The 26,947-nt window shown below is 42.7% G+C and overlaps 1 protein-coding gene across 5 annotated transcripts in view; it reads right to left on the bottom strand.

Moving 5' to 3' along the window:
• The window catches only part of ADAMTS9 (ADAM metallopeptidase with thrombospondin type 1 motif 9), a 173,427-nt gene that overhangs the window by 68,788 nt on the left and 77,692 nt on the right, over positions 1-26,947 (bottom strand). For 4 of the 5 annotated variants that reach the window (XM_002713292.6, XM_008260887.5, XM_008260886.5 and 1 more), the window contains 9 exons: positions 21,565-21,775; positions 20,942-21,106; positions 18,896-19,060; positions 12,854-12,973; positions 10,152-10,256; positions 9,850-10,017; positions 8,202-8,471; positions 2,901-3,062; positions 46-222 (listed from right to left, as the gene is read on the bottom strand). In XM_002713292.6, coding sequence (XP_002713338.6) covers positions 46-222; positions 2,901-3,062; positions 8,202-8,471; positions 9,850-10,017; positions 10,152-10,256; positions 12,854-12,973; positions 18,896-19,060; positions 20,942-21,106; positions 21,565-21,775 — 1,543 coding nt within the window. The remainder of the gene's footprint in view (positions 1-45; positions 223-2,900; positions 3,063-8,201; positions 8,472-9,849; positions 10,018-10,151; positions 10,257-12,853; positions 12,974-18,895; positions 19,061-20,941; positions 21,107-21,564; positions 21,776-26,947) is intronic. The other variant, XM_008260885.5, reaches the window with a different exon arrangement.

The following is a 26,947-nucleotide window of genomic DNA, read 5'->3' as shown; positions in this document are numbered from 1 at the left end:
AATGAAGAGAGTTTGGGTAGCAAACATGAATAGTTAGGGCCGTACCGAGCTCCAAGGGCCAGTACTCCATGCGGCGTCTTGTGGACATGCATGTGTGTTACACTGCTCACGGTCAGGAGGTTTATCAAGGATTTCACAGCTCAAATCTGGAAAGCGTTCACCATTGGACCGTTGACAGACCACCAATCTTGTTCGCATGCCTCCACCACACAGCTTAGTGCACTGAAAGAAGGACAAGGGAGAAGGCGGTTATTTTATGTGAATTGCAAAAGCTAAACTTCTGCTCCCTATGAGACATGTTTCTTGGCCAAGTTCTGTTATAGCACTGGGTTAGAGAAGACTCTGATAGCTAGAACCAACTCAAATTACCAACAGCAACACAGGGAACTGAACAAAGCTCTCCAACCTAAATGGTGCATAGCATTGATACCATACATTGAGTGCTACCTCCTCACCTGTACCAAACAACTGCTTTTATAGATTTCATCTCATCAAGTGTTTGGGTCCCTGTTACCCACATAGAAGATGGGGATTGAGCTCTTGGCTCCTGGCTTTGATTGGGCTGTTTGGCCATTTGGGGACTAAGCCAGGAAATAAAAGATTATCTGTCTATCTATCTATCTACCTACCTGCCTACCTACTTACTTACCTACCTACCTATCTATCCATCTATCACTCTGCCTTTTAAATAAACCTTTTTTTTTTTTTAAAAGAAGAGTTAATTAACTTGATAAAAGTCAACCCATCAGCAAGTGATTAAGATAAGGTTCTCTAAAGTACATAAAATCCCCCCCCCAAAAAAAAAATTCAACAAAAAAATACCTAATTCCAAATAAAGGAAATAATGACTTAGCACGTTTTATTTTCTGGCAACTTCTAAGAAGCTGTCACCAACCTCTGGTCATTCTCTGATGCCAGTGCCCACGGACTGCTATGATGGTAAAATAGTCTACTCTATCTCTCAATCTTAGGACAGATATGCCTTTCCCCTGAGATGAATAAACATGTGGTGGGAACATGGGATAACATTCCAACCCTTGGCTAGATTCAAGCTTCTAAGGCAGGAACAAGATGTATTTCTTGGACAGCACTGTGGTGCTCAGATCCAGGAACACTGACATTCGCTTTTCCCGCTGTGTCAAAGCCAGATCTCCCACAGTATTTGGAATGACTGTGTCGGTGCTGACAGCATGCATCCCGGCAAATGCGCGTACTCTGCTGGCCGGGAGCCAATTACAGAAGCTTAATCACAAGTCCCCATGGGACAGAACTTTGCAAGAGGTTTTTGGGAAAACCATAGTACAAGAGTCTCCCAGCCTCACTCCCCCTTCCTTCAGCAAAGCTCTCCAGAATGACATAACTGTCCATGAAAGTCAACAAGAACGCCTGTAGTGACTGCCACTGACTACTAGGTTACGTGCAGGAAACCACAAGATGTGGATACTGGATGTGGTCAGCCAGCAACAGGGACTGAAGAGCTCCTCGGGCTCAGCTGTCCATTTCCCCCTCTTTGCACTAGGTTCTTCCAAGTGTGAATTCTTGTGTTTCATTTGGTAAATTTTATAGTCAAACAGAACAGCTCAATAGCTTTAAGTATGCGCTGCCCACTGACTCAAGAGTATAGATATAGTCTCGGTTGATTAAACACAACACAATAAAATATCTAAGCCTACATATAACAGGAGCCCCAAATCCTACTGAGTAATAACAGTGCCATTAATGATAATAATTATTCCCCACATTAATTATTATTACATTACGAGAACAGCAGTTGACTGAGGGCTTTGTGTTAGGTATCTGACATGTCCTACCTCACAGAACGGTCACGAACACTGTGAAGTTGATGCTATTAACATCCTCATTCACAGATGAGCATATAAACATTCGGCAAAGCTACATTATTTGCCAAGGTCACAGGCTTATCAGGGCAAGGGCAGGGAATGGGACCTAGTTTTATGTGCTCCCAATAGCCCACTGCCCTTTATCAGTCACAGCAGGCAACTCTGAAAAGGTACTGCCTGAAGAATTTCATGATTTGAGAATATATAGCTAATTATTCCCTTCTACGACTCAAACACATCATCTTGAGAACAGTAACACCCAGCCATTCTAGCTGTCACTGAGCATTTGGAATACTGGGAGATAGTATTCCTGAGGCATGAGGGTGTATCACAAACCACCTGAAAACCATAAAAAGATGGCAAAACTTTCATGGACCACTTAACACATCATTTCAATCACCTTAGAAGCATACTTTTTTTTTTAAACCACTAAAAGTTAACTAACAACTTAAACCAGGATTTATCTGCCTTTCTGTCTAGTTTTCCTTTCCTATATATTCTTTTTTTTTTTAAAGATTTTATTTATTTATTTGACAGGCAGACTTACAGACAGTGAGAGAGAGAGAGACAGAGAGAAAGGTCTTCCTTCTGTTGGTTCACTCCCCAAGTGGCCGCGATGGCCAGAGCTGCGCCGATCCGAAGCCAGGAGCCAGGTGCTTCTTCCTGGTCTCCCATGCGGGAGCAGGGGCCCAAGCACTTGGGCCTTCCTCCACTGCCCCCCGGGCCACAGCAGAAAGCTAGACTGGAAGAGGAGCAACCGGGACTAGAACCTGGCGCCCATATGGGATGCCAGTGCCACAGGCAGAGGATTAACCAAGTGAGCCACGATACCAGCCCCCCTTTCCTATATATTCGAGTAGTCCCTTAGGTACATAGAAAGTACACTTATAAAATATTCCAGATTTAAGGCTGATATTCCTAGTTAGTCTAAATCTATAAGCTTCTACTAGAACCAGTTCTACTTTTAAGTAAAGTTAGGAACAGTAATTGAGTTTGTTCATAGCACAATCCTTCAGTGTTTTTTGCCCAAGGCAATGCAGATGGATGGTCTACCCTTACCTCTCCCCAGCTGCCATAAGCCCATTGAGGACAAGGGCCGGATTCACAGGCTCTTTGCTCATCAGGTTTGATTCTCTCCACGCAGTCATTGGCGGTGTATCCATTTTCATCCTGACATACAACAACACGCCGCTGGGAGCCACCAGCACAGGTACTGGAACACTAAACACATCAGCCAACAATGTTAATATGCACCTCAATCCCCACGTCGCAAGCACAAAAAGCAGCTGGCTGAAAGGCCAGAGACAAAATGCAAGGGAAACTGTGGTCAGGTCATTCACAATGGACAGAAAGCGATCGGGAGAACCTGCGAACTTCCCTACCATGGGAATGTTTCATGTGCACAGCTTGCAAGCACAACTGGCGGGCAGACCTGTAGCTTCTCTTTCTTGCACACTTTGGGCCCTCAGTAGGTGCTTGCTAAGTGCCTCATGAGAGACAGTGTCCTAGTGACTTCCGAAGCAGCCCCTGGACCAGCCTCCTTAACCTTCTCTCTAGCTCTAAGATATCCAGAGGTATGGATGGACACCGTATTTGGAAACTGTTTCCTTTTCAAGATGTCAAGTGCTATTTAGAACCAACACTGGGCTTCCTTTCCAACACAGATGTCAGATTACACGCTTAATGAATTGTCAGCTGCTGAGATTAAGCTTCCATATGAACTCATTCAATTATTCCAGGCAAGCATCATGGAATGCCACTTAGCCATCACTTTCTGAGCAGGTAAACGTCCCCTTCTGTCCTTTACAATAGGCTACACTTCAACGGCTAATGAAAGCAAGATCTGTTTTGCTTACTTTTTACTTCGCCAATGAACTTAATTGAATTCCACCTTGATAAATGTCTCTTCAGCTGCTCTCTGAGTCTCACTCTTTCTCTCTCCCTGGTGGCTTTGTTTCATGTTTGCATTTCAGTTCATTTCCCACGCGAGCTTCTCATGGCTCTCCTATTTATCTACACCTAGAGTGTTTTTCCTTCCCATAATTTCCTTATCTTTTTAAACCCTGTGTGTTTGCTAGTATCCTTCACTTTGACCCTTAACTTGTAAAATCAGTTTGCCTATAAATAACCCTCTGGTCCTCAAAGCAATGTATTTCCCACGAATTATCAAGCCTGAGACTGCATTTGCAAGCATGTTTTTAGTTCCAGGTTCTGAAGGCTGACTTGTGTTTTTCATCTAAGGCAAGTTCCAACTGTTGTTATCTCTAAATACACCCTGACACTTTCTTGCTGATCATCTTCTTCCATATCAAGACATGCACATATTTTATTGTTTTCTGCATTGAACCATAGTTCAATTTCCCAGATGATGCTGGCCAAATTGTTATTGGTTTAAATATGTACCCCAGGGGTGGGTGTTCAGTCTAGCAATTAAGACACAGGCTATGATCCTCACATCTCATGTTGGAGCACTTAGGCTCAAAGCCCAGCTCTAGCTCGAATCTTGAACCTCCTGCTAACACAGACCCTGGTAGACAGTGGTGATGGCCGAAGTTACTGGGCTACTGCCATTCATGGGAGACATGGACTGAGTTCTCAATCTCTAGCTTTGGTGTGACCTAATCCTAACCATTAGAAGCTTTTGGGGAATGTACCAATAGATGAGAATTCTGTTTCTGAATGACTGTGTTTCTCCATTTCTTAGCTTCTCTTTCCCACTCTCTGTCTCTCTCTGTATGTGTGTGTCTCTGCCTGTCCAAGTCTCTCAAAAATTTTTCTTTTCACGAACCCTAATCATTATCTATACTTTCTCGTTTTATACTGGATTTGCATTTAAACATGTAAACCAGGGTAATAGATTCATTAGTTATGTCTGAGAAAGCACTGGGGTCTTTTTCGACTTATAAAAATTCTTCCTCTGTTCTCTGAGGGTTCTGGTCTACTTTAAACCTGAAAATCTGTACCTTGTACTTTTAAATAAAAGCTTCATAGATACACACACACACACACACACAGAGAGAACCATTATATTATTTAGCTTTGTTTGGAGACAACAACTAGAGAGAGCCTTGTATAATGGACATAAATCTGCAGGGGTCAGCATTGTGGGTAAGGCTGCTGCCTGTGATGCTGGCATCCTATATGGGTGCTGCTCTGCATCCCATTTGCTCCACTTCTGATCAGTTCCCTGCTGATGCACACGAGAAAGCAGTGGAAGATGGCCCAAGTGCTTGGGCCCCGCACCCAAGAGGGAGATCCGGAAGAAGCTCCTGGCTTCAGCCCAGCCAAGCTCCAGCTGTTGATACCATTTGGGGAGTGAATCAGTGGATGGAAGACCTCTCCTGTGTCTCTCCCTTGCTCCCTGTAACTCTGCCTGATGAATCAATAAATTTGTAGCATATACTTTAGCCCCTGAGTTTTCCCCCGTGATAGTGCAGCCTTGTATCATTCCTTTATTATGGCATCCACTGGCTTTACTGCCCCCATTAAAGGATAAAGTCCTAGGGCTGCAGCTGTGGCATAGAAAGCCACTGCCTGCAGTGCTGGCATCCTATATGGGTGCCGGTTTGAGACCTGGCTACTCCACTTCTGATCCAGCTCCTTGATAATGTGCCTGGGAAAGCAGAAGAAGATGGCCCAAGTGCTTGGGCCCTCTGCATCCACATGGGAGACCTGAAACAAGCTCCAGGCTCCTGGCTTCAGATCAGTCCTGCACCAGCTGTTGCAGCCATTGGGGAGTGACCCAGTGGACGGACGACCTCTCTCTCTCTTCCTCTGCCTCTCTGTAACTCTGCCTTTCAAACAAATAAATAAATCTTAAAAAAAAAAAGAAGATAAGCTCCTTAAAGGGCTCACACTTGCGTCCTGTGCAGTTGTCAGGTGCAGCTTGTACTGTATAATTCAAAGGCGTGCATTCCAGTGCACACCTCACACTCTTGGGAGAAGGTCAGACAGGTCAAGTTAGGGCTGAAAAACTTCACATTGTCCAGCTTCAGCCTCACTTAACTTAGGGGGAGAAATTTCCAAACACAAAACAGGCACACAGAGGAAAACAATGGCATTGCCCACTGTGGCCGCAAGCTTATCTAATCCTCTCTAATTGGGAACCCTGCCCAAGGGCAGACCCATTCAGTCTTAAAGGAATGCATCATCCCCAAATACAGTCCTAAAAAATGAGTAGCATTAAAATATTTTGAAAGAAAATTTCTAGTGCTGAACCTGAAATCATACCTGTGAGTTTTGCATATTTTTCAACCACAAAAAAAAAAAAAAAAGATACTTGGTAATGATCAACCCTGATCACCATTTAATTTCTCAGAATGAAAATCTCTTCTAACCCCAAGCTTAAAGTGAGAAGCAGGACAGGGGAAGGCAATGGTGCAGGAGCTGAGTGACCTGGCTGCCGGTCTGCACACGGCTAATGCTTGCTGCGCGTGCAGATGCTCCGCGGCTAATCACTGCTCAGAGCAAAGGACACCCGAGTGGCCGGCCCATAGCCACGTGGGAAATAGACTTCTTCCTTCTAATTACTTGTAGTCCAGAAATAATTAAACACAATTAGCAATCCTGGAAAGAAATTAATAGTAAGCAATTAAAAAGAAGACCCCTGGGAACCACACACCTACCCAGGGTGCCTCCTGCAGTTCCATTAAACACATCTGATAGTCTGCACCCTGAATTTTTAGTACAAAAATGTTTTAAATATCTAAAAGTGCATGTTTTCTTTTGATAGTAAATGTTTTTCCAGGCATTGCTGCTTTGCAGGCTCATGCTGAGGATCATAAGGGAAGCAGCTGTTGACATCTGTTGATGTTCTCACTCTGGGGTGGGCAAAGGGCTTTCTCTGTATCATCTCTAAGAATTCTTACTACAGCCTGAGAAAGCAGAAACTATTATTGCTGTCCTCATTCTGCACATAAGGGAACCAAGGCTCCAAGGGGACTGGGGACGTAAGGCCCCCCAATTAGCAAGTGTGTGTGGGGAGCAACTCGGACTAGACTAAGTTACTGGAATTAAGACTTATTCTATGCATCTGCTCTCCCACAATATGGCGCTGAGAAGGGAGAAACAGCTTCTACACAGCTGCCTCCAGTTCAACCAATAAACTGTAGGACCTGCTCCTGATTGGAGGAGAGCAGAGTACTCGGCGTGTGGGTAGCAGAGTTGGGATTGGTGGAAGAGGACTATAAAGGAGGAGAGAGACAACATGCACCAGGAACATCTATCTGAAGGAACACCTGTGCAGCGCCCGAGAGAGCCGGCCGGCGGTGTGCCGCTCCCCTGCGGAAGTGGGGAAAGTGGCCAGGGGGAACCGCCCTTCCACGGAGGTGGAAGGGACGGTAGCCAACCCGGGAAGAACCAGCAGCAAACCCGGGGAGGGCCGAGCAGACGAAAGAACAGCGCAGGGTCCTGTGTCGTTCCTCCACGAAGAGGGGGAGCGGCAGTGTGAGTCCATGCACCAAACTGAGGCATCCTCCTGCAGAGCCTACCAGCTCTGATAACCAACTCCCTGCAGCACCCAGCTCAGCCACCCAACCGTTTCTCCCCTCATCCAGGACAATGAGTGACTACTGGCTGATGCAGCGGCTCAATAGGTTAATCTTCCACCTAGTGGTGCCGGCACACCGGGTTCTAGTCCCGGTCGGGGCGCCGGATTCTGTCCCGGTTGCCCCTCTTTCAGGCCAGCTCTCTGCTATGGCCCGGGAGTGCAGTGGAGGATGGCCCAAGTGCTTGGGCCCTGCACCCCATGGGAGACCAGGAGAAGCACCTGGCTCCTGCCTTTGGATAGGCGCGGTGCGCCGGCCACAGTGCGCTGGCCGGGGCGGCCATTGGAGGGTAAACCAACGGCAAAAGGAAGACCTTTCTCTCTCTCTCTCTCACTGTCCACTCTGCCTGTCAAAAAAAAAAAAAAAAAAAAAAAAAAAAAAGAGTGACTACTATACCGCCTCTTTGTGACTGCACTTGTCAAAAACAGCACCAAAAGTAAGACTTCCCTTTCAGCAACACTTCTCTGTCCTCTGAACTCCCTCTATGGGACTGAGTTACTGTTGGCCTCTACCTGCAACCATCACAGCTCCCATAGTAGCTACCTGATCCCATCATCCAGCAGTGCCACTCCCTATTCCACCCCACCGAGGTAGCCTACAGGTCCCTGTAGGCAGTGTCACCCTAGAGCCGCTGTGTAGGAGCCATGGTAACTCATGAAAGATGGTTCCCCACGTGACAATGCACATCACCAATCCCTTGTGGGGAAACAATGATCCAAAGGAGCTTCTAGTTTTTTTTTCCCCAAAAAAACCCCACCTCAAGTCAAAGAAAAGCAAGCAAGCAAACCAGGGCAAGGCTTCGGGGGATACTCACTGCTCCCCAGGGGCCAGTTCTCCACTGGTTTCCACCAAGCACGTGGGTGCGGCTGGGGCCTGGGCTCCGGGGACGGTAATTCTCATTTTGGAAAGGGTGCTGGGGTAAGCCACCGTGTGGGGTCCGTTGAGGGCACGGTGACATGGAGCAGTCCTGGTCGGTCTCTGGGATGTAATCCTGGTCGCACTCGCTCTGATCGATCACGTGGTCATTGTAGTTGACACACACCACTTGCCGGGTTGCCCTACCTTGCCCGCACGTCACTGAGCACTACGTTGAAGGTTCAGAAAGAGAAAGGGTTGGTCATGTGGCAGTCAGTCATCAATTCTTGAACGTGCACTTCAGTATGAGGCCTCCTATCTTCCCCACTGCTCAGGCTCCTCATCTTGGCATCACATTTACCTCTGCTCCTTCCTTCCCATGCCATACCCATTTCACTGAGAAAGCCTGTTAGTTCAGAATTTAGAACACATCCCCAATGCAGACACTTGTCACCACCCCCACCGTCACCTCCTTGGTCCAAGACCTCGTCTTCCCTTGCCAGAACTCTGGCAATGGCCTTGCAGCTGAGCTCCTGCTTACAATCTTGACATTGCTACCTGAGTCTGTTGACTACGTATCAGGAGTCTACAGAACTCTTTACAACACAGTCAAACCCTGTTGCTTCATCCAGTGGCTTCCCAGTTTGCTGAGAATATTCAAAATCCTTACTCTGACCCACTATGCCTTTTATTATGCATTTCTCTGACTTATTCTCCACTTGCTATACTCCAGCTATGCTAGCCTCATGGATGTTTCTTGAATACATTAGCAACCCTTTCCTCTTAGTGACTTTCTACCCCATCTATCGTTTGCTGTGCCACACAGATACCCATGCGGCTCACCCCCTTGCTTCACACTGGTCATGATCATTGTCAGATCATTTTGACCGCCCTATCTAAAAGTGTGTCCTATCTGTATCTACGTCATTATCCAGCTTGACTTCTTGCTAGTACTTATCGGCACCTGCTGCTGTATTTCGTATTTCGTATTTATTTGTTCACTGACTGGATCCTCCATTGAAATAATTTCCACAAAGGCAGGTGTTTTGTTAATCATTGTTCACTGCTCTCCCTCTAGTAAGTTTTCCTAAATCTGGTGAGTAGACAGATGGCTCTGAGAGAAGGATGGATTGATGGATGGATGCTCAAGAAATGAAAGTGAGGTTATCTCTCTACTGAGTATCTACTTTTTGCTAAGCATTTAACATGTATAACCTCAAAGAATTGTCCCAATAACCCTATTAAGTATTGTGTTTTGTATTCTTTTAAGTGTGGAGGAAACTGAGGCTCAAGGACTTTCATCAGATTGCTCAAGGTCGTGCCAAGTAGTAACTGTGAAAGGCCGGGTTTTCACACAGGTCTGTTTTACTGGACCTCTCAGAGTCATATGCAATCATGACATTTATTGATATGCCAATACCTATTTCTCACACACTTGAGTAAGGTTTCTTGCATTCTTGATCAATCGCACATTTATGGAGCAGGATAATTCAAATCACAAAGTAAGCACAACTCTGAAATAGTACTCATGATGTGGGACGCCTACTCCTCAATCCCCCTTCACTCTTTCCCTGACCCTCCCCCTTCCAACGAATTCACACGCTTACAGAACTCCAGTCCAAAGCCTTCCACTGCCCACAGGGTGTCACAGAACATTCCTCCTTGGCCACTGGTCTAGGCAGGGTAGCACAGGCACTCTCATCAGCCACGGAGCCATCCTCATCTCGGCAACTGACGTATCTCATCCGGGTACCTTTTCCACAAGTGGCTGAGCACTGGGGGTTGGAGGAAAACAGTGCAGATGTGTTCTGTGAAATGGCTGCTCGCTGGAACAGGAGCCAACTTCCTACAGTCATGTCACGCCTCCCCTTGTGCCCTCCCTCCTCACTGCCCCCACTCTGTTTCTTACTGGAGTCCAAGACCCAAATCGCCACTGGGTTCTTGGTACACTGTGTGAGCTTCTCCTTGTTTCCGGGGCAGCTGGAGGAGGGTGACAAGATGGTAATTCACAGTCCTACATGTGAGAGAAGGAAACAAAGTTCTGGTGATGTTCACGGCAAGGCATACTTCAGTCTTCATGGTGTATAAGGGCAAGAAAGTCTCAGAGTTCTCTGTGAGTCTGGGCAAGCCACATGACATCCCTCAGCCTCAACTTCTTCAACTTCTGCAAATCTGGATACAGTATGAGTTATGCAGACTCGATGGTGAACAATTACGCTTTCATTTAATCCATATCCATTATACGCCTAAGGTATGCCTGGCACAGCGCACAAGTACCACGGCTTGGTGCTCAAAGTGACTGATGCATTCTTGCCTTATGGGCCTCACAGTATGGAACATGAAATTCTGCTACTTGCCCCAAGATCCTGCCCACTCTCCTGCCCACCGTCCAAAGAACGCCACAGGGGATTTTTCACAAAGTGAACACATTATCCACATGCCACAGGTGGGAGCTGCTCTTCAGTCAAATGGCTATTACAGAATACCTCGAGAGAAATTGTAGTTTGGATCTCTAAGGGAGTTGCTTAATCTTCACTCCAGAGTTGTTTCAGATGTCACAGCCAATATTTCTGAGGCAGGTATCACACTATATGGTTTGCAACATTTTGACAAAATAATAAAAACTAAGATGATGGAAGTCACAAGTCTTTGGTTAACTGTTCTGTGACAACACAAGCAATATCACTATAGTAATGGACTTTCCTATCAACAGCACACGTCGAAATCCAGCAGAATGAGGCAGTACACTGGCCATATGAGGCCTCATTCCGAACCTGAATTGTCCACGTAGACGGGGTGCAAATCCCAACTTCAGTCATTAGCAAAGCTGATATGTGAACCCAAGTCCCCTGTTCACAGATTCTTTTGACATAAATGATGTCAAAATCAGAGCCCAGATAGAATAACATATGAATAAATGATTATCAACTAGCTCTCAAAAAACAAAGCATGTGTGCCTGTGTCTGCATAGCTATGAGTATACATATATATATTACATTCAGGTATCTATGCATTAGCTACTTATTTACTATAAATTTTAATGACATAAAGGATGTGTAGCAGTTTATGAGTAACAACAAAATATGCAACTATTTTAAATTCCAAAAAGCCAATTGATTCTCATTAATTTTTTGAATTTTTAAATATAATCTTTTTTTAAAAAGATTTTTTTTATTTATCTGAAAGAGTTATAGAGAGAGAAGGAGAAACAGAGAGAGAGAGATCTTGCATCAGATCATTCACTCCCCAAGTAGCTACAATAGTCAGTGCAGAGCTAAGCTGAAGCCAGGAGCCAGGAGCCTCTTCCTGATCTTTCACATGGGTGGCAGGGGCCCAAACATTTGGGCCATCTTCCACTGCTTTTCCCAGGCCATTAGCAGGGAGCTGGATCTGAAGTGAAGCATCTGGGACACGAACTGGCACCCATATGGGATGCTGGCATTGCAGGATGTGGTTTTACTGAGTATGTCACAATGACAGCCCCTGAATTTTTGAACCTATTTTCAAGCTATCATTTAACTGCTCAATAGATATAATTCAACTATGGATGTGACCTGATATTTTATTTATGTTTAAAGAGTACGATGATAGTGAAATGAAGATGTTTGTCAGAATATCATTCCTAGACCAATATCTTGAAAGATTTCTCTGAAGAATCAGATGATAATTTCAAGAACTGAAAGAGTATCTCCTCATTTTACTGGACTCATACCCTCACAATGAAATAGCTAGATAATAATATTGTTCCTATTAATCACAATGTAAGAGCCAGAGACACATGATTCTTCTACGTTGAATCTACATTAACATTTTTCCCTATCACTTTTCCAACTTCAATGCATCAACAAAATAATAAATGAATCCATTAACTGTAGTACTTGCCAATTTCTGTGGTATACATACTCCTACTATGACCAATTTTAAGCTATCAATGTAATGTCAAAGAAACAACCGGGAAGAGATGCTCATTTGCAATCATTATGTAACACTTGTCTATCCACTGTGTAGATGCACACAGGTAAACAACCTCAAGAGCAACATGCAGCAATGAATGAAGAACTGATCAGTTTTGAGCATTTATCAGGTTTGTTTTTAATATCATCAATTCAGTTACAGGTTTCTAATTGCAGTTATTACATCCAGGTATCTGGAAGCAATATATGTATACATATACACACAGTCAATATTGCTGTATTTAACAAGTAGCTTGCACAGTTGCTGGGAAATTTACCAATTGGCTTTAGTCAATGGGTCCAAGCTAGCTTTACCACATATGTGACCCAAACATATGCTAGCTACTGAACTCTACATTGCAATGACTAAAACAATCTGTGTTCAAGAAAACAAGATCAAACTAAGAATTGCATCTGGTTAAGAGTCAGAATCAAACTTACATACACTTCAATTAACTGGGGAAGAATAAAACTGGTACATCAAAATATTAGATTCTAAATGTCACAAACAGGCAAATCTGGACAATTCAGTTAACCAGCTGGATGCTCTACATGCATACTCACCCATGAGAGGATTTCAATTGTCTGAACTGCTGGGAAGTTTTGGCATCTTAGTGCCCAAAGCCAGTAAGTAAATGAGTTAGATGAGACCACTCACCTGGCTATCAGTTGGTCTTGTTGCTGCATTGCAGTCATTGTCATCTACCACTGACATGTAAGTCCCAATGATGCATTTCACTGCTCTGAGCTGATATCCCTGTCCACAGGTGACACTGCACTGGGAGAAAGAAACAAGGCAACATGTAGATACAATTCAGCAAACCTTCTCTTTCCCTTAGTTTCCCCATGACATTCTGTAAGAGAAACACATGCCCATCATCATGGGCCAGAGGGTTTGAACTTAAGAAAACAGACAAGTAGGTGATCCTCCTCTACACAAATTATGCAGATCAGTTTTCATGATGGGACAGAATTGTTTGTTTCCCAATGGAATTGTATTTGTGTTCCTTAACTATGAGCTTACAGGAGCGCATGTCCACCATTTTCTCATTTCATACACTATATGAAGGGTGTTCAAAAATTTTGCAGAAAATATGGATTATGAGAAAGTGACACATGGATTTCAAAACTGTTTTTGCAGAAGGGTAAATTTATCTTTTTTTAAAAAATGATTTATTATTTAAAAAAAGATTTATTATTTACTAGAAGGGCAGAGTTACAGAGAAAGAAAAAGGAAGACACACACACACATATGGAGAGAGAGAGAGAGATTTGCCAACCACTGGCTCATATTCCATATAGTCACACCATCTGGGGCTGTGCCAGGCCAAAGCCAGGGAGCATGGAATTCCATCCAAGTCCCCCATGTGGGTGGCAGGGGCCCAAGTACCTGGCCTCTTTTACTGCCTTCCCAGGCACATTGGCAGGAAGCTGCAACAGAAGTGGAGCAGCTAGGACTAAACTAGCTCTCATGTGGGATGCCAGCATTGCAGGTGGCAGATTAATCCACTGTACCATAATGCCTGCCACTAAATTGATGCTTTAATTCCATTTTCCCATGAACTTTCTAAAGTCCCCTGGTACCTAAGAGAATTCTGTGGCTAAATGAGGTATTTTATTGAGTTCTGGGACCCTATTTGACTTCAAGAAATTATTCTGATAGCATAACTGAAACTTTTTCCAGTATTTTTATATATGACAGTCTTTATAATATCATTCATGAGAGGCAACAAAATGGTGGAACCCATCTAAGTATGCAGAAACCAAAAGTCATATAGATGCATCATGGCAGACATGTAGTCAAGGAAAAAAATAAAAAAAAAGCCACTAAAAGGCAAACTGTTGGACTGTAAAATGTAGCCTAAAATAAAAAACATAAGCAGAGGGCATGATATCGTAAAAGTGGCATAATAGGGAGCTCTAAGAATTGGTTCTTCCACTAAAGCAACTCTTCAGGTGGCAAAAAATGAAAAGAAACATCTCTTTTTGGAACTCTGGAATCTAATCAAAAGGGTAAAGCAAGGAGATGAGTACTTAATGAAGAAAGAAGCTGCCAATATCAGAGGAATTTCTGCTGACCCATCTACAACATTACACATTCCTCTCATGCACACAGACTGCTTTCGAAGAAAGAGCTTACGTTCGGCTACAGAACAAACCTCAATACATTTACAAAGGCTGAAATGCCACAAAGGAGTACAGCTAGGCATCAGTGACAGAACAAGTGAGAAATGCAGCAAGAAGTAGAACTTAAACAACTGAAGACTTAAACAATCAAGAGGTCGAAGAAGAAATCATAGTAGGTCTAACAAAATATTTTGAGATGGATGAAAGTGAAAACATAAAAAATGTATGAGATGTGGTAAAAGCACATCTTGTAGGAAATTTATAGCTGTGAACAACCACATTAATAGACGAGATCTCAAACTACAATATGACTTTATAGCCTAAGGAACTAGAAAAAAGAAGAGAAAACCAAACTCAAGATCAAGAGAACAAGGGAAATCACAAAGAGTAGAGTGGCGATAAGTGAAATAAAGAGTAGAAAAAGAATAGATAAAATCAACACACACAGAAGTTGGTTCTTGGATAAGACAAAAACAATGAGAAATATTTAGCTGAATGGACTAAGAGAAAAACAAAAAGACTATTTTTACTAAAATCAGAAGTGAAAAAGGAGATATTACTACAACTATCAAAAGAATTTTGAGACTACTATGACCAATTATACACCAAAATACTAGACAATCTACCAGAAACAAGCAAATCACCACACACACACAAGTTGCCTGGAAACACACAAATCCAAAAACTGATTCACAGAGAAACAGCACGAATACACCAAGAAGAAGTAAAGACACTGTGTGAGTGATTCAGACTCTCCCAATGAGGAAAACAACAAGACCAGTTCACTGGCAAATTCTATAAGCATTTAACATGAATATTCACAAACTCATTCTCAAATGCTTCCCCCAAAAAAAACGAACGACCAAAAACCCAAAAAACTGAAGAGAAGGGAACATTTCCTAATTCATTCTGTGAGGCCCGCATTACCCTGATACCCAAAACACCACCATAAAAGGAAACTGCAGACCTACAGTATCTGCCATAAATACAGAGGGAGGCATTTGGTAGAGTAGCTCAGCTATCGCCTGGGACACCTGCATCCAGGATGGACTTCCGGGGTTTGAATCCTGTCTCTGCTTTCTAACTGAACTTCCTGAAGATGCACGCTCAGGGAGATGGATCCCTGACACACAAGTGGGAAAGCTGGACTGGGTTTCCAGTTTCTGGCTTTAGCCTGGCCCAGCCTCAGCAGCTGTGGGCATTTCAGGAGTGAACCAGCAGATGGAAGATCTCTCTGACTCTGTGTGTTATTCTGTCTCTATGCCTTTCTAAGAAATTAAATAAACAAAAAATTAAAAATCTATACAGATGGAAAAATTACTAATAAAATACTAGCAAACCAAATCCGATAGCATATTGAGAGGATTACACAACATGCCCAAAGAGATTCAGGCCAAGATGGTTAGGGAGGATCAACATGAGAAAATCAACTGGGGCCAGTGCTGTGGCGGAGTGGGTTAGGCAGCCACCCGCAATGTGAACATCCCATATGGGCATTGGTTTGAGTCCCGGATGCTCCATTTCCAATCTAGCTCCCTGCTAATGGCCTGGGAAAAAGCAGTGTAAGATGGCTCAAGCGCTTAGGCCCTTGCATCAACATGGGAGACCTGGAATAAGCTCCCGGCTCAGCTCTGGTCATTGCAGCCATAAGGGGGAGTGAATCAACAGATGGACGATTTCTCTGTCTCTCCCCCTCTCTCTCTTTGTAACTCTGCCTTCCAAATAAATAAAAATTAACAAATCTTTTTAAAAAAGAATATCCTTTTCAACAAATGGTGCTGGGACAACTGACATCTATATGCAAAAGTATGGAGTTGCATTCCTACTTCACACCACATACAAAAATCAATGCCAATTAGCTCAGAAACCAAATACAACCCTTTGAAAAACATTGCAGGAAAGATTGACAACACTGGATTTGGCAATACTACCTTCAATATGACACCATAAGCAAATGCAAGAAAAGAGAAAACAGACTTACTGGACTTGGTCAAAATTAAAACCTTTGTGCATCAAAGGACATTATGAGCAGAGAGAAAAAGAAACCCATGGATGGGAGAAAATACTGGCAAAAAATCCTGTATCTGAAAAGGAACTGGCATCCAAAATACACAACAACTATAAACCAACAATGCAAGCCAAAGATTTGAATTTGAAAATGGGAAAAAGAGTATTACCAAACTGTACACTTAAAAAGGGTTCAGATGCTAAATTTCACCTCAGATGAATTTTACCAAACTACAAATTCTCTTACAATGAATAAAAGCCTGAACAGACATTTATTCAAAGAAGATATACAAATGGCCAGCAAGCTCATAAAAAAAAGATACTTAACATCTTTTCAAAAGGGAAATGCAAATCAAAACCATACTGAGATATCACTTGACACCCATAAGGGGGGCTATAATTTTAAAAATGGAAAATAACATGAGGATGAAGAGAAATGGAAACCTTTGCATATTGACTTTAGGAATGTAAAATGGTCCAACTGCTGAGGAAGGCCACCTACCAGTTAAAAAGTTAAATACAGAATTACTATACGATCCAGCAATTCTGTTCCTGGGTATATATCCAAAAGAAGTGAAATTGGGTAATAAAATAAACACTTACACATGAATACTCATAGCTGCATTATCCATAATAGCTAAAGGTGGAAACAACTCAAATACCCACAGTGGGATGAAGGGATAAACAAATGGTAATGTATCATTATGATGAAATATTATTCAACCATAAAAGGGAATGAACACACACTAAAATACAGATGAACCTTGAAAACATCATCTTGTATGAAAGGAGCCAGACAAAGACCACATACTTTGGGAGTCCATTTCTAGGAGGTATCCAGGATAGATAAGCCCACAGAAATAGGCACAAACTGATGGATACCAGGGGCTGGGGGGCACAAGGGAATCGGGTGGCAACTGTTTAACACGATGAAAATGTTTTTGCACTAGATGGAGGTGGTGGTTGCAATAAAAAAATTCTTAATATGCTAAATGCCATGGAATTATTTACTTTAAAATTATTACTTTTATGTTTAAAAAAACAGGCAGAGCACAACCCTAATAATTGTTTTAAAATTACCAAAGGAAAATCACAAATGTGTCAATACTAGCAATTTCTGAATTTCTGCAGTGTTATTTAGGAATGTGTTTGCTTTTCTTCTCTTTGATAAATTATAGTTTGCAAAATTTCTCTTTTGGATATGCATGGTTCCTAAACAGTATTTAGAAAGAACTGCTTTTCCACTGCGTTGCACGTCCAATCAAAGGGAGAGCCAATGTGTCAGATAAAAGGCAGGTTAGCAAAGGCCTCAGATAGACATGGATTTAAAAAACAGATCTGTGAATTCCAATAGGTGACCTTCAGCTCTACTTCTCCTATTATCCCCTGAAAATGATATAACATACAGAGACTCTTGCCTGTTTACTCAGCCGCAATTAACCATAGGCACTGGGGATCCTATGAAATGGGCACGAGTGAAAAGTGTGTGAACATTAAGGATGGACATTGCAAGGGCCCAGTAACAAAGCTGGCATGTTTGGAAATGAAGGCAGAGGCTAAGGGATCAAAGTGCCTCGGCTCGGTCAGGGGAGGGAAGAGTCTTTCTTCAAGAGATTACGTAAGTGATGGCAGACAGCTGTTCTGCTTCTGTTGGGAACGCGGAGTGCTGTTTAAATAGTACCAAGCACAGTTTTGCTTCTATATTAGGAAGGACTCAGTTCTCAGAAGAGCGGCTTCTGAAACGCCAGTCCAGGATAGATTCTCACTCCTCATTTTTAAAAACAGTTCAAGTTATGGAAGCAGGTGCCCAGACTGGCAGTTCAGGTGCCCACGTTCTACATCGAAGTACCTGGGTTCAATCCCTGGCTCCAACTTTCTCACTACGGCTTCTTGCTCATGCAGACCCTGGGAGGCAGTGGTGATGGCTCAAGTAGTTGGACTTGCGCCACACACGTGGAAAGCCAAGACTGAACTCCCAACTCCCAGATTTGGCCTCCACAGAGCCCTGGTCTTTGGCATTCAGGGGAGTGCACCTGCATATGGGCATTCTTGCTCTGCTTCTCAAATCAATCAATCAATAACAAATTTTTAAAAGACTTCAAAGAACAGTTCAAGACAAGACTGGGGAATCTACGGACTAGAGGACTCAGAAAAGATTCTTTTCAAACACGATGATTCTGCACCCTGGAATCAAATCAATTCTCCATGAAGAGTTTGGCTTATTTATGAGGTGAGCTTTGGAACTCTAAGGGTAGGATCCAAAACATCGCTTCCAAATCCCAGCTCAGACCCTCCTGCCAGCGACACTGCCCTGGGATCCCACCCTGAGCCATGCAAGAAGATCACATCAGCCAGAGAGGCAGGCTGTTGGGAATCTGTGCGAGTGTTCATGGGCTCAGGCTACAGGTCAAAGTGGAAAGCGTGAAGTCAGGCAGCTGGCTGTGCAGGAGGTGCTATTGGCGTGGAGGCATCGCGTGTGCCACAGGGCGCTGCTGGAATCCCCTCTGCAAGCCCTCTCCAGATAAGAAGGAAAGAATGCAGTTAAGAATCTTATCGTTCCAAATACCTGTCCCCAGGGACCCGCCTGCCAGGACGCACATTCCGGCTGCTGACAAGTCTGCATGGAGGCTGGCTTGGCCTCGGGGTCACAGATTCTATCGTTTAATCGATCTTCGCCAAACTGACACCAGACCTGGCGGTGCTTGTGCCCTTTTCCACAGGTGACCAAGCACTGTAATACAAAGCAGAGCCAGTCAGGGTCGCTTCTGATCAATGTGCTGGGGCTGCTGGGGGTCATTCATCGATTAGCAGGAACTCCTGTGCCCTTTTCCACAGCAATCTGCAAATACATTAAGGCTGAACTTCCTCTTGCCTTACTCCCCTCTCCACGCACCCTCCTCTCAGAACGATTCCTCTCTCCCGTAGCCGCTTGGAAATGCATGAAACTTTCCCTCCCTTCCTCCCTTCCCTCTTGGCTCTCCTTTTTCCCTTCTTTGTTTCTTATCTCTCAACCAGTTTCAAGCACAGAATAAACTCGACACAGGACCAGGCTATTCAAACTTTGAAAAACAGCGTTCATGATTTTCTAGCATAAAGGTTAAGTGTGGGGAATTGCAAGTCAAATCAATTTGGGTGTTGATGCCTGTGATCAAGTCACGTGGTATCCCTTCTCCTCAGTGTTCTCATCTGTGAAATGGGGACAACACTGCCTAATGCAAGCGGTTGTGGAAACTGAGTAAAAAAAAAAAATCTAATTAACATGCTTAGCACAAAATTCACTCAATAAATACTGAATGTAATTATTATTACCAGGCTTGTTGTTGAGAATTTGAAAATCTCAGAAGAACCATAAAAGAGAAAAACTAGAATTGTCCAAAATCTCACTACCCAAGGGTAACTGTATCAACTTTTTGTTTTTGTTCCAGTTGTTTCTATCCAAAGAACTTTGGATCTCACTGAATTTACAGTTTGATCTCTTCTGCCTCCATTTTATCAAGTATCATTGCAAAGTGTCATTACTTAGTTTGAAATTAAACTTTCACTGGTATTAACTAAGTAGAACGTAAACCCTCTACCTTCTTTCATCTTTTATTAACTAAATACTAGAGTTTAAACAAAGACAGCTATTAACCCAGAACTAAAGCTAGGTTAGTTGTTAATTTGCCCAAGATTGAGACCCTGTTAACCCCATACACTATTACTTATCCACCATTCCAGGACACTACACGATATACAATATCCCTTTCAGACTGGCTTTTTATCTGATGGTCAAAGTAAACAGTTAATATTGCACTCATGTGAATGAAATGAGGGCTTGGATGGAGCTCTATCGGGGATACATTTTTTCTTTCCCCCTGTTCTTGACTTGGCCTATAAATAAGAGGGCTTCTGCCCCCTGACCCATTCCACCCTTGCACCTGCTGCTTCTTCATGAAGCTGGAGAGAGTTGCCTCCTATTTGAAACTCTCCCAGGGCCATGTTAACACTGGGCTGTGTCAATAGTAAGGACTGATACTGTACCATAAAAGCAAAAAAACAGGCTCCACCTTCTTTTGCTATTCTGGAGCCACCTGTGCCAAGCAGCAGAGGGTTTGCATGGTGCTTCATAAAACAATGGACAAGAGAGGCATAAATCTGGAATACTCGGCCTGGTCCTCCTCTCTTTGTTGCAGATTTTCCTCTCACAACTAGATGGACCAGACAGATCATTGGCTGGAGTCAAATTCTGTTTTTTCCCAAGATGAGCAAGAAGGAAATGTCATGTTCGCTTCAGAGTTAAGTTAGAATAGCTTTACGATTAACAAAACTCCAGTTTCCTTTCAGTGACTGAGCAAAGAGCTCAGAGAAGGGGGAAGGTGAGGAACTAGAACCTCAAGATTACCGGTAGAAGCTGCTGAAGTGGATGACCCAGCCAGGTCTAAGGTGCCACTGAGGTCACCAGGAGACTGGTCACATTAAGTGCTAGGCTCACAGAGCAGGTGGAGAAATGGAGTTGCTTCGCTGACTGCAGACGGGAGAAAGGTTCACTAGGATTAGCCTTAAACAGAGCTGGGAAGATAGGAAACTGGAACAACGGAGATGATCTAGTGAAACAACAGCACTTCTGTCTCACCTCTGACCACTCTCCCGATTTCCACTGTGGACAAGAGAACTCATTGCATCTCTGAACGGTGACTTTCTCCTGATGTGTGCATTTGCTGTCATCCAGCACATCATTTCGGGTATTGACACAAATAGCCCTTCTCCTCTGAGTTCCACCATCACAGCTTTTAGAACACTGGAAGAATAAAAAATCCAATGAAACCAATGCTGAGTTTCTTAGAAAGCATGATGCTGTCTCTTTTAGCCTTTAAGAAACAAATAATCCTAGCTGATTCAATGTCATATTTTGGGGTGAATTTTTATGCTATCAATTTATTTACCAGGTTGATATGGAAGTTAATATTAGCTCACTGGCATAGGAAACTGAAATTGGAAATGGCTAGTGGGGCATTAAAAAAAAGTGGTTAGTTGAGTTATTCTACCACTTCCAGTTACCCACCTGCCATGCCCATGTCAGACATTACAAATCAATCATGGCACTCTTTTCTGCACAGCTTCAGTGGGGCCAGGCATTGTAGATCAAACAAGGTTCTCTTTTCCATATAGCTGAATTCTCAGTGCAATGCTACAAGGAGCCACCATCAACTAATAAGGCTTAGCATCCAAAGACTTTTTGAGTAAGAACCAACTTACATCAGTCCAAGCCGAATAGCGCCAGCCACCTGTGTTACATTCTCCTGAGCATTTTTCCCGGTTGCTTGGTTTGGGGTGACTGCTGCAAAAACTGTCATCAACCTTCTCAGTCTTCCCATCCAGCCTGCTGTATCTGGCACAGTAGATGTCTAAGGTGCGATAACCCAAGCCACACTGGGCACTGCATTCACTCCTGCTGCCAACATGCCATCTGGGCATAAGTAATGGGGAGACACCAACACAGAGGTTAAGTTTTTGTGTTTTCTCTCTATTCAATTGGTACAAGAGCTGAGTCCTCTTTTCTTCCTTAACTCAAATACCATGAAACCCAAAACCACACTGAGCCACTGAGACTCAATTTTAAACTAGCATATCCATAGATTCTTCATGGCTACCAATGTTCATGGAAGCAACAGAATGTCAGTTAGATATCCTAGCTTTGGAAAGATTCTCCCTGGACACAGCCAGTATGAAAATCCAACAATAACAACTTCAAAGAAAATGCAACTCAACAAAGAAAAAAAAAAAGAAAAAGAAGAAAAAAAGAGCAATTATATATTTAAAAGGTTCATGTAACCCAGAGGAGTTTCATTGCTGGTTTTTTTTTTGTTTTTTTTTTTTTTGTTTGTTTTCTATCAGAGAACTGCTGTTGGAAACTCACCCTGGGCACCCTCTTTAGGAGGGCCTGTGTTAGGATGTGCTCAATAAACACCCTCTAAGAAAGGAATGAATCATTTGGACTATGAAGTTCAAGTGTGCTAAACCCTGTGTACACTTGACTATAAATTTCTCTTAGGGACCATACTTTGTACAATTCCATCATACACTTTAAAAATTAGATTTCAATCTACAAATCTTTGTCATTTTTGTATCTCTAGTACCTACAATGAGATGTTCCTGGCATGCAGTAGGTGCTCAGTATGTGCTGATGAATCATCTAGTTCTTTTACTGCCCTAGAGACATGGTCTACAGTATTCACTTAACAAAAGAAAATAAATAAAATACTTCAATTGGATAGAACAGTCTAAAGAAATGAAGTTGAAATGTATTTACTGAGTAGACTGACAAATCCCAGATATTTCAACTGCCTTATAACATTATTTGATTTTACATTTAATAGTTTAATTCTCTACTGCTCTGAAATTGAGTGGTTTGGTGATAGCCATCAAGAATTCTTCCTCAGACACCTGTCCAGGAGCAGAACTTAAGAATTAAGAGAACTGGCACTTGTCTGTCTTAGAATTTTTCACTAATGCTCAAAAGTAGGTCAGAGTTGACCACAGGCAAGTAAAGTGGGCTACAGATAGCGTCCGTTAGGGTGACACCATCCTGGGGTTACTTTGTTCTACCCTGGAACAGGGAAAATGCGGGCTTGTAAAACATTGTTTTTATCTCATCCTGTCAGTAAAATCAAGGCAAAGGCTCACTTCCTAAAGGAAGTGAGGCAAAAATGTGGCCCAATTCAACAAGTATCCGGAACTTTCATCTGGAAGTTTCCCGGACAGCCACTTAAAGCCTGAAATGTGAGCAGGGAACCTCCAGGACTCTGAAGAGGGGTCACATGTCGCACGGTCTTCAAAACACCACTCCTCAAAATGCCACCACCTTTTTCATATTCTGCCCCTGGACAGCGGTCTAAGGTTCTAAGCAGCAGAGTTCACTTGGTCAGTTTCACAGGAAGTAAAATAGAACTGAATTTTATCAGTGTATTTCTTTTTTTTTCTGGTGAAATTTTTTAAACTTTTATTTAATAAATATGTATTTTGAAAGTACAACTTTTGGATTATAGCGGCTTTTCCCCCCATAACCTACCCCCACCCGCAAACCATCCCATCTCCTACTCCCTCTCCCATCCCATTCTTCATTAAGATTCATTTTTAATTAGCTTTATATACAGAAGATCAACTTAGTATATACTAAGTAAAGATTTCAACAGATTGCACCCACACAGAAACACAAAGTATTGTCTGAATACTACTTTTACCATTAATTCGCATAGTACAACACATTAAGGACAGAGGTCCTAAATGGAGAGCAGGTGCACAGTGACTCTCGTTGTTGATTTAACAATTGACACTCTTACTTGTGATGTCAGTAATCACCCGAGGCTCTTGTCATGAGCTGCCAAGGCTATGGAAGCCTCCTGAGTCCACAAACTGACATTATTTAGACAAGGCCATAATCAAAGTGGAAGTTCTCTCCTCCCTCCAGAGAAAGGTACCTCCTTCTCTGATGGCCCGTTCTTTCCACTGGGATCTCACTCCCAGAGATCTTTCATTTAGGTCATTTTTTGCCACAGTGTCTTGGCTTTTCATGCCTGAGAAACTCTCATGGGCTTTTTAGCCAGATCCAAATGCCTTAAGGGCTGATTCTGAGGCCAGAGTTATCACTGTATTTCAAAAAGGGATAATCCAAAGTAGTTCTTAGCAAGTGGGAATAGAAGAAAAATGAGTGACTATGGGTGTGGAGGGGCTGTGGGAATGAATGATTTTGAGAACTACTGAATTAAACAGGTTTCTTCACCACAGCACTTGTCAAGGTCTTTGAACTGTGGATGAGCACCATGAACACCCACGTGAGGAAGGAGATGGCTGGCAGGGCTTCTCCAACATGCTGGTTAGTTAGCATTGAGTCAACTTGTGGAATTTGTGATCCATAAGGATGCTTCGGGAAAAACTATCTGACAGTTTGATCAATCAGGAACAATCTTTTCCTTGGTCTTATAATAAATTCTGCACAAAAATTAGTATAAATCACAGTTAACCAGACAGAATCCTTCCTTTAGATGTGGTTTATGTCTTTGATATGTTTCCCAGAGTGTAACTTTATTTCCCTGACAGTCTGTAAAAGCCAGTGACACAGGAATTTGAATGTTGACAACTGCTGATTTTCTGTTTACGTTTAAGCTAACACATACACCTGCCTCATTATGAGGCTCTCTAAGTCAACCCTAAGCTCTTTTTCCCTTTTGAATTTTTAATTCTTACTCTCTGACCCATCACATCCATCCAAAGACAAGGCTCTCTCTCTCTTTAATCTATTAAAGGTGGTATCATTCCAGCCTGTGCTTTGCTAACCTCATTCAGTCTCAGGATTTAAAAAATAATTAAATGTTTAAAAAAACATGACTTTCTCCAAATGTGGCAATTTAGAATAGTACATTTGACATACCTACTATAACAAACAAAAAGACATTAAGCCCTGATTTTCCTATGTTTTGTGAAATGAGTGTTTAAAACTATCAGAGGCTGAGTTATTTAGCCAGAAAGAGCTGCGTGTGAACTTGATAAAACTTACTAAGTGACGCTATAGAAGTCTCTTAACTGCCCTGAGTCTCAGCTTGCTCATCTGTGAAATGGGGGAGACAGGGTTTTGGTGGGGGGGATTAAGAAGGCAGGTGCAGGCTTTAAATCACACGGCAAGCACTTAAGAAAAATGGCTGCTAACATTGCAAGTTATTATCATGATCGAGGTATTGTATTCTCCAATCACTTTAAATCTTGTGAAGGTCCCCAGAAACCAATGAGCAGAAATCCTGGTAACATCCATGTGAGAAGTCCTGCGGACCTGACTTTATCCTTTCAAGATCTGTTTGTGTATTATACCAAAATGCTCCCAATACAGAAAAAAACTATGCACAACATCTCACAAGCCAGCATCATCACCAACGAAATTGTGGCTCATACTGGAATCTGCCTAAAGTGAAATATGTTCATTTCTCAAAGTAGCAGCTCAAAAATTAATCCCTAGTCTCAAATTGGTGCTCTTCGGATAAACCTGAAATAGGGTTCTTCAAGAATCAGCTGTTTTTTTTTGATGGCCACCTTCTATCATTCCAAATGCTTTGTACAAAGTTGTCTGCTTTTCCATCACAAAAGCATGCTGCCCTATAGGCAGGATGTCCTCCAGGTTTGCATCGCATATATATACCTTATTCTCTCAGCCTCTGTTTTCCTAATGTTATCACCTGAAATGGTGATGATGTTAATACCTATGCTGTAGTGTTGTTTCAAGAACTAACAGAATATTAACTACAACAGGATAAGAACTAATAGAATATTACAGAACTAATAGAACACCAACTACGCCAAGATAAGACAACTTATATAAAACAATGATACATGATTGTTAAAACAAACCGTCCTTACGAAATGGTTGACTCTGTCATAATTGCTTTCAGACTGATGGAGGACACAGTGGTAATGTGATAGAAGGCTCATCTGAAAATGTTATTATTCTCCACTCATTAAGGTTGTGCCTCAGGGAAATGTATCTACCAATTCACATTTTTCCCCAAAATTTACTGATTAATTCATCTCAGCAATTAACTAATGATTTTTTTTCCAGAAAAGATATTTAACTAGTTTAACTCAACTGGCTGAGACAATGGGTTTATATGGATAATACCTATAACATGAAGGAAGAGTGTTGTACATGGTTACCTTCTAATGTCTTTTTGCCACTGTTATTTTTGTCAGTGCTTTTTGGCAAGCCAATGAGCAAGTAAGTGACACTGGGTACACAGGAAGTGTGGCAGGGTGGAAAGACCTGGGGCTTTGAAGTCAGAGCCTTTAGGTGGGGACTGGCAGACATATAGCACGCCAGCCACAATTAGTCCTCAACCACTCCTGTGACAGACATTACTAATGGATTTCAGCACTCTTCTTTTCTACCAGAGCCTCAAGAGGGCCTTGTACTCTGTACTCTAGCACTGCAGGCAGCTAGCAGCACAAGAGAGGAATTTGCCTGGTAATGTGGAACCTTCAGAATGCTCAAGTTTCCACTTTGCTTTTTAGGAATGCCGAGAACTTAACACATTCCACTCCATGTTGACATTTTCTCCCTCTGTCCAAGGACAATAACACAGCAACGCACCTTATCTGCACTGAACTGACATGAAGACTATATGATGCAATCCCCCAGGCTACCTTTATTTAAACACAACACAGGGAGACTTAGAGGCAAACCGGAAAGCTTTAGAATTCTCTACCCACCCAGAGATTCCTGCCTCAGATTTCACCCTTGAAGGAAGAGCCAGAAATCTGTACACAGATCTTCTTGTTCCTTCCATGACTCTACCTCAGTGCACTGCACCTTCGGTGTGCATAGAAATTCTTCTACGGGGTAGGATACTTTGAGAATGAGTTTCCCCTGTCTCTGCTGGCTTTCAAACCAACCTTTTCACAGGATGTGACTCAATCATCATGCTAATACCTACTCAGTAAGTTGTGAGGATCAAATGAGAAGGTTTTTGGCAAGTGCCATACTCTATTAGCTATTGTTCATTCTTGGGAGAACAAGAAATCTATAGGCGTGTGTTGTGGATAATTGGTTCCAGAGGGATGGAGAGCTGACTGAAGCTTATTTCACCCAAACGCCAGG

This window comes from Oryctolagus cuniculus, chromosome 10 (genome assembly GCF_051225735.1).
Source record: "Oryctolagus cuniculus isolate XC-2025 breed Fujian yellow rabbit chromosome 10, ASM5122573v1, whole genome shotgun sequence".
Classification (NCBI taxonomy): Eukaryota; Metazoa; Chordata; class Mammalia; order Lagomorpha; family Leporidae; genus Oryctolagus; species Oryctolagus cuniculus.
Note: the sequence above shows the minus strand (reverse complement) of the source record. Positions and strands in the feature narration are given on the sequence as shown.